At 44.9% G+C, this 8,657-nt stretch overlaps 1 protein-coding gene across 3 annotated transcripts in view; it reads right to left on the bottom strand.

The window, feature by feature from the left end:
• Positions 1-2,092: 2,092 nt before the first annotated feature.
• Positions 2,093-8,657, bottom strand: part of LOC142492577 (C-type lectin domain family 2 member B-like) — a 91,273-nt gene continuing 84,708 nt past the window's right edge. For 2 of the 3 annotated variants that reach the window (XM_075595330.1, XM_075595332.1), the window contains exons 5-7: positions 8,419-8,570; positions 6,879-6,982; positions 2,496-3,524 (exon numbers count right to left, since the gene is read on the bottom strand). In XM_075595330.1, coding sequence (XP_075451445.1) covers positions 3,410-3,524; positions 6,879-6,982; positions 8,419-8,570 — 371 coding nt within the window. In that variant the 3' untranslated portion in view covers positions 2,496-3,409. Of the gene's footprint in view, positions 3,525-6,878; positions 6,983-8,418; positions 8,571-8,657 lie in introns of all 3 variants that reach the window. The other variant, XM_075595333.1, reaches the window with a different exon arrangement.

Raw genomic sequence — 8,657 nt, 5'->3', positions numbered from 1 at the left:
TGAGTGCTTTCAATAAGGATTTATTTTTCTTGTTGTTCAATTGTTCCTCTGCTTCCCTACTTGCACCCGTGTCCCTATACTTGCCCACTTACTAAGCTGAAGCGAGAGTACTATCCCCATCTCTTCCCTTTTCCCCATATTTAGTAGATGAAGATCTCAAAAAGGTGCTGCAGGAGAATCCCCCCAGTCACCGATAGACACCCCAGAAATGTAGCTGACTGTTTGGGACACAGTCATTACCAATGTCGCCAATCCACAACTTGGAAAAAAAACAAACAGAACCTATAGATGCGGTACCCGTACATTTAGCAAATTCATTAGAATGTCAAGAGAATTCCGGAGACGTGAAGAGAATTCCGGAGACGTGAAGAGAATTCCGGAGACGTGAAGAGAATTCCGGAGACGTGAAGAGAATTCCGGAGACGTGAAGAGAATTCCGGAGACGTGAAAAGAATTCCGGAGACGTGTTACAGAGCATATCAGTACAATCAGAACACAGAGACACTTCAGTTTCCAGGCACATGAATCAATTCCATAGAGAGGAATGTAACTTGTCTCTCCTTCCAAGGTATTGATTTGGTTACACCAGGAATACGCAGAGGTGATATTGATGTGGCACAGTTAAAGAAAGAGGCACAATGGATTTATACCTTTGGAACGTTGTCACCCAAAGGGTTAAATGAAGGGTCTGTGTACTCAGCATTTTTGTGACATCCAGGTGTGAGACACACACGAGGATAACCTCTTTTATTCATTAACCCCGTTCCTTGCCTCTATGAGCAAATATAAGCCAATAGCAGGAATAAAAGTATATGCCCATCTTATATCTATCTGCTACTGCTATTCCTCAGTTATGTACCTGGAGAGCAATATACATATGCAATTTGCCTATAGGATCACTTATAGTCCGTACGTCACTGTTTCACCTTTTAATTCATTGCCTGTTGTCATTTTTACTTGGGCACAAACTGCGGCAAGTCAATCTGAATGTTTATACGTGTTCTGATTGGCGGTCTGTTTTCGCGCGCTTTCAGCGGGGTAGAATCAATTAGCACACGGGTTGCCAGGGCAACCGCCAGTTTAAATAGACCGCAGATAGCAGTGAGTTCCCGTGAGGAATGAAACGCGTGTCGGGTGACCTCACACGCGTCCATGTGCCCAGCGCATTCAGGAATCGGTTCCTGAGCTTTCACTACTGAAGTCTGTGTTATAGCTAAAAAAGATGTGGGCTGATTGAAAGGAACCCACTCGCTATAGATAGAGACTCCGTGCTATATTTTACGCACTCAGGCTTACCTCCAGAGATCTGAGGGCGTCAGCGCTGTGTGACCGCGCTGATACATAGAGGTTACTGTTTCATTAATCCTGTATTGTTACTATTGAAGTCCGTGTCCGCTCTGTAGTTAGCTAAGAAAGATGTGGGCATTTGAAAGGAACCCACTAGCTGCAGATAGTGATTTCATGCTATATCTTACGCGATCTGGCCTGAGATCTGAGGGCGAGTCAGTGCAGGCAGTGCTGTATGTTTGCCAACTATACTGCCAACACAGTTTGGGAAATTCCATTTGCCGTACAATTCAGTAGAAAAATAAGGAGTACAAAGTGATTGTACCCCAAAGAAAATTCACTTAAATGCACACCACTAATTAAAAATATAACATTTAATACTATTATATACTTAAAACATATATCACCGAAAAATAATCTTAATATATAAAATTTAAATTTGTGGGGTTGAAACTAGATCTGGTGAATCTGATTGGCCAGCCTCTGGCCAATCAGATTGGTGGCTCTATGACGTCACCCAATTGCCGCCTCACCCAACTGCCACACACACACGCACACCACCACACCTCCCACCCAGGTAAGTAAACCGCCGCCTCACACTCCTGCGCCTCCAGCCTCCCCTCACTTACCCCGGTGCCTCCCGCCGCCTCACACCACGGCGCCTCCCGCCTCAACCGGCCGGGACCAAGCGGCGGAACGGACGGCTGGGAGGGGGAAGCCCATCCCCCTCACCCGTACCACACCCCCCCCCTCACCCGTACCACACCCCCCCCCTCACCCGTACCACACCACCCCCCTCACCCGTACAACACGCTGCCTCCCGCCTCAGATCCGTGGGGGAGCGCACGCCGCTTGCACGCGCCTCCTGCCACATGTCACAGCCCGCACACACCGCACTCTCGCTCCCCCCCCGCCTCCTGACCCCAGTGCCTACCCTCGCCTCCACTGTTCATGGCCGCCAGTCCCCGCTCCACTCCACCAATTCTTCCGGTAAGATGGCGTCGCCGAGTGGACAGGCAGTTGGCGGCCAGCCTCCGGAAGGACCCCCTTCCTCCTGCAGCTGCCCCCGGTAAGATGGCGGCGCCCAGCGGACAGGCGCTGGTGCAGGAAGGGGGGAGGGAGTCAGGAGAGGGAGGGAGTGAGGAGAGAGGGGGTGGGGAGAGGGAGGGAGTCAGAGATGGGGGAGAGAGGGGGGGGGGAGAGAGACAGGGGGGGAGAGAGAGAGGGGGGGAAGAGAGAGGGGGGAGAGAGAGAGGGGGAAGAGAGAGAGGGGGAAGAGAAAGAGAGGGGGGAGAGAGGGGGGAGAGAGAGAGGGAGGGGGAGTCAGGAGAGAGGGGGGGAGGGAGAGTCAGGAAAAGGGGGTGGGGGGCAGTCGGGAGAGAAGGGGGGGGAGCCCACTGACTGACACACACACTCTATTTACATTCCGGGCAACGCCGGGTCTATCAGCTAGTAAAGAATAAAAATAAATTAAATCGGATAACATATGCACCAGAGTCGCCTCTCATATGTAAACACTCCTATACACAATTGAAAGTAGGGTGATAGAGGCTGCAATGGTGCAAACAGCCAGGGTGAGCAAACAAGCCCACCACACCAGTATAAAGCTCAATAGATGAATGAGTTGTGCTAACAGTTGGAATGGAACACTACACTATACTTGAATAGATGGTAAATACAGGTGAACAATACCAATGTATACAAAAGAACCATTCCCTCACTGTTAGAATGTTATAATATATGAAGCTGTAATACTGATAGGCTGACTGAGAAACACTGTTTTAAAACAGCCCCATAACGGAGGCTGATGACATCATCACGTGCCCAACGCACGTTTCCCCCCAATTACGGAGCTTCGTCAGGGACAATTGTCACACATTAAGCAATACATTTCACAAAATTGGCGACATTTAGCTGGGACTGTGTCTCTCTCAAGTAAAAATTCTGTTTTGAGAGACACACCGGGTGATTTTTTTTTTTTTTACAAATCTTCACGGTATTGCAAATATTTTCACACGCAAAAAAGTCTAATGATACGCCACGACCATCAATGTCTTGCACATCTTCCGCCATTACTTTAGGGGCGATAGTTCTCCTTTGGCTCATCGTCACATGCTCTGCTTCAGTGAGGGTCCTTTGTACAGATCCAGCGTCTTTGGGAAGAGCAGTGCAGAACACCAATACGCGAGTCCAAATATGCACAATCCAGCTGGCTCCCATCCTCCTCCGGTGCAATCCTGGGCAGACATGAACAGAACAGAACATTGCACCAAGATTCATTTGTCAAAGACATGGTCACTTACAGCACCCTTCAATTTACACCACAAAGGCTAAATTATACGAGAGACACTTTATACTGAACTGTAAAGGTGGTAGGCAATATATTGTAATAGATTTATTTGAGGGGAAATATACAACTATCCTGCTATAAACACAGCTCAGAATATGGCTGTACCATAATGGCATAAAAATGTAGCCCATCATTTTTTAAGTCAAGACAACAGAAAAGAGGTCCCTGTCCCAAAGAGCTTACAATCTAGAAGGAAGGGAGTGGAGACGCAAGGAATTGTGTGTGAGTTTCTTAGCAAGGGTTTGGCCATCAACATTGGGACTGAATACGCAGTTCTGTGGTCATAGACGTCAGGAGAGGGTTAGACTGGAAAAAGTGCCTTTATAAGGGGCTTTTAAATAGATGTATGTTGGGTGAGAATGATTGTGCGTGGTAGAGAATTCCAGAGTTGGGGTGTCGCACGGGGAAAGTCTTGTAGGCGGGAGTGAGAGCAACTAATAAAGGAAAAGGAGGCAGAGACGTAGATCAAGAGCTGATCACATACTGCGTGTAGGAGAGGACTTGGAAATCAGGTCAGAGAGGGGCACAGTTATGCATACTGTAGCTTTGTAAGTAAGCAGAAGTGTCTTGAATAGAACGCTGCAGGGTATGGGTAACCAGTGCAGTGACTGGCATATCAGGGTAGCAGAAAGACAGTGAGAGGTCCGGAGAGGTAGATTTGGGTATTAGCAGCGTAGAGGCAATAGTGAAAACCGAAGGACTGTATTCATTTACATAAAGCCTGACATTGACTAACATTATTTAATATTAGAGTGTTAATTATGATAACTATGTATTGCAGGCTTGTACTAGTTATTGCAGGCTAAAAAGGTTGTGCATGAATATTAGCTTGGTTGTGTCTGGCTGAAATACAGTTCAATACTTGTGCATGTAACCTAATGTAATGGAATATACAGCATACAGTATATGGTATATGGTGCAGATGTTCTAAATGCTTGTAAAATGTGGAAATTGTATCAGTATTTAAATGTATAAACAATTCATTTAGAACACGCTTGTGGCCCTTCAACTCCTGAGTGTTCTCATCTGTCCGCTGGGGAGAACGAGTTGGGGCTGCTGTACTGGGCACTGTAAATGGTAGCACTGATACTGCTAGAGAACAGGCCCTCTATTAATAAACCCCTCATTTACGTTCAATAAGCCCCTGAGAGTGCCGAGTCTGTATTGGTGTTGTACACAGATACACAGCACACAGGTGTATATCTGATCCTTTTTTTTCTGTCGTTGTTGGGAGGGGCAGTCTTTGGGAGCTGTTTCAATCCACCTGGGATCAGCCGGTTCCGGAGATTTCCGCGCTTCAGTCATAAAAAGGACGATCCGTGGTGGCGGCTGGAAACTCCCTGTTTTTTTAATGTTTATATTAACCCCTTTTGCAGCCTTTTTTGGTCAGATAGTCATGGAAACCCATGGGGTTAATATGTACTGTAATGTATTTTAATTACTATTACCATTTATTTCAGGATGTCTGAGCTTATCTTGCCCATGTATATAATGGCCATTATATCCATAGGAAAGACAGGGCTAGCACTAGTCTCGACTGTGTGATATATATATATATATATATTTTCCTTGCTGCATACTCCCATAGGGCATTTTAAATTTAGTATCTCTGAAACGTCATAGGGGTACGTTTAAATGCTCATCTGCTTTACATAGCAGTTACTGAGCCCCTACCAATTTTCCAATTAGTGCAGGTATATTACACCCCAGTGTCAGTCTGGACATCACCCTCCATTGAATGGTGGGTGAATGTGTAAAGCTGACAGAGAGATGTATATGTGTAAGTTGTATTATATTCACACCAGGGAATTTGTGCACCCTGATTACCTTTAAAGCAAAGGTAAGTATGATACTGGCTTTAGCCAGATTTTAATTGCACTACTCACATAAGCTCATGCTTTATTTAACCCCTTCAGGGCTTTCACACTTTTTTCACTAGTCCATGGGACAATTATTGCATATATATACAGTATAGTGTAGGTACCTGCATTAAACGGGTTGCCTTGACGTGGCATGCAGGCTTACAAATGCTTTGGCCAAAGGGTTTAACCAAATACCCTTTTTCATGAGAATATTATTTTATCTTAGCCTAATTGGTAGGAGCGCAGGAATCGTTCTTTTTGTATATATATTTGAACAGGGGATTTCCGGGCCTGAACCCCATTCATTTCAGCTCTGGGAACCCCCTGCTGAATCCTGAGATATTTACCCCCTTAGGTGCTACTATATATCTGCAGTTTGTCCCGGTCACAGCTTCCTACTGGTCCACATGAATGGGACATTTAAACTGAAGAGGGATACCAGCACCCCCTATGGAGGTATCTCGGGCAGCAGTGAGTCCCCAGAGCTGAAATTAATGGGGTTCATCTCCATTTTGGGGAATGGATTTGGACTGTTCTGCCCATCTGTAGTTGGTAGCACTAGATATCTATGTGTAAATAATATTTTATTGGTGCAAAAGTCTATGTTTAAAAAAAAATGGTTAATTTTCACCTATTCACTTTAAAAATTTCCATTCATTTTCAATTTTTAGAGAAGTAAGAATTCTGAATAAATATTTTATTGGGAAAGATACATTTGGTAACAGCGGGAATTCTTTAAAGACGTGCAGCTGCATTCAATCTGAACACCTCAATCTACATCTGCGTCGCCCCAAAGTCGGACGCCTGATGGGGTCCCCCAGGAGCTGCTCCCCTCTGCACATAACCAGCATGCTAAGGGTTGATCCCTCTGTTTGCACTTACTGCTGTGTTTCCGCAGTCCCACCCTCTGGAATATTAATGCCCTGGAGGACAAAGGACTCTGAAGCCACAGCTGCATTCATTCTGAACCCGTCTGCCTACATCTGCGTCGCCCCAAAGGTGGACAGCTATTGGCACAGCCAAAGGGTGTGAGCCATTTGCTGCTGCTTTTCGCTGATGTCTGGTGATGTCAAAATTGCTGTATTTCAATTTGAAACTCACCAGCCCTTTAATCTACTGTACCCAATTTTCCAACTATCCGTCCATGAAGTGTCTGTGAATTCCCTGTATAACCCTGTTCTTTTTATGTAACCCTGTATTGTTATAACGCTGTGCCCAGGACATACTTGAAAATGAGAGGTAACTCAATGTATTACTGCCTGGTAAAACATTTTACAAATAAATAATATGGATCCGCTGATATTCACTGGTATGGACTGACGGTGTTCTAAGCCTTAGCTTCATTAGTCAATCTGGGCCTTTATATACCACTCACTTACTTGCCAGTATACAGAGTACCATCAGACCACTTCCACTTTCCTTGGGCGTCCTTCTTTAGTCCGATCCAGTAGTCATATTTATTTTTCAATCGATTTACGACTTCCTGAAATGAATGAAAATTGTTACATTTATTCAGAACAGTACAAGTAATAAAAATTTTAAATAAAGTAATATCTTTAGTCAAATTTCTATTTCTGGAAAGCAAAAAAGATGGACATCCTCTGGTGCGTGGACCGGATGGATATAGTAAAAAATATAGAAAAACAAAAAACAGCAGTGTAACACTGGACGTATATTAAGACTAACTGTGAAGAGCTATGAAAAACACAAATAATGTAGATAGTATCTTGTTGAAGATGACTATAGGGAGACTGATCTTCTAAATTCTTCTCGAGTTAATTAAAATACATTTCTATCTTTTCTGGGGCTGGTAAGCATGTCTTATTTGAGATGAGAGTGCAGAGAGAAGAGCAGAGAGCAAGAGCAGAGAGCGAGAGCAGAGAGCGAGAGGAGAGAGCGAGAGGAGAGAGCGAGAGGAGAGAGCGAGAGGAGAGAGCGAGAGCAGAGAGGAGCGAGAGCAGAGAGGAGCGAGAGCAGAGAGGAGCGAGAGCAGAGAGGAGCGAGAGCAGAGAGGAGCGAGAGAGGAGAGGAGGAGAGAGCCATCCCATTATAAAGTGTTGATTCAAACAGTGAAAAGAGCTGGGAGAGAGTGCATGTAATTCCTGAAGCTGTGAGGCAGCGCGGAAACCAGAAGTGGTACAGTCGGTGAGCGCCACCAGCAACGGAACTGGTCAGAGTGGGGGTGAGATATGACGTCAGGTTCACCTTGAAATCTGCTTTGACGCTCATACCTGCCATATGGGGGTGCAATACTGTCTCAACCCCACGTTTAAGATCTCTACCAGAATATACTACACTACAGTATATGTGGTTTGCATCCTGTATTTTATTCTGTGCTTGGAGAACGGAGGCAGTTACTGAAGAATCAGGGCGCTGCGGACACATGGTTACCTGCAAAGTGCTACATTGTATAATACACTTGTGAGAACAGTTAACATGTTTATTCCTGGTCTTATACAATATACTACGCTACATAGTCCTTTTCTTTTTATTCCGCGGGATCTCTGCGCCTCTGTTACTTTTACTGTTTAGCATTTTATGCTGAGGATTTATTTATTTTAAATCTAAGTTTGCTTTCAAAATGATAAATATAAACACAGCTCAGTCTATAGCAGCAACTCCGATATAACATGAACCTTTTATATAAACAGGAGAGATGGGAGGAAGTGGCTGTCTGCCGTGAGACTGGCCAGGGGAGTGACGAGGGCAAAGCTTTTACTTACATAGAGCTTATGCTAAAATGCAGCCTTTATTATATCTTGGAAGTGTAGTTATAGATTGAACCGATTTTTTTTTTTTATTAGGAATAATCAGGGCAGAGGCTCAGGTGACGCGTGTGTCTCAGTGATCCCTAAAGGGTTAGGTTATTGAATGATAATCAAACCACCGCGGTGCTTTATTGATTCATTTAACATGTACCTCTGTCTTGTTGTCTTTTAACATCACTAGTGACCCTCCAGCATCGGTGCAGAATTTCTCACTTGATTTCCAATCTGTCTCTCTTTCAGAAAAATAGTAGCAACGTCCACTAACCAGCATCCAGTCATCAGGGCAAGGGGAAGACTTTGGGGCTGAAAGCAGACAGGGTTACACTGGCAGAGCTGGGGGATTAAGCAATGTTCCTGAAGCTGTGTTAGCATGGTGCGCACTGTAATGTA

Source organism: Ascaphus truei, chromosome 4 (assembly GCF_040206685.1).
Source record: "Ascaphus truei isolate aAscTru1 chromosome 4, aAscTru1.hap1, whole genome shotgun sequence".
Classification (NCBI taxonomy): Eukaryota; Metazoa; Chordata; class Amphibia; order Anura; family Ascaphidae; genus Ascaphus; species Ascaphus truei.
The sequence above is the reverse complement of the archived record's forward strand: the minus strand, read 5'-3'. Positions and strand labels throughout refer to the sequence as shown.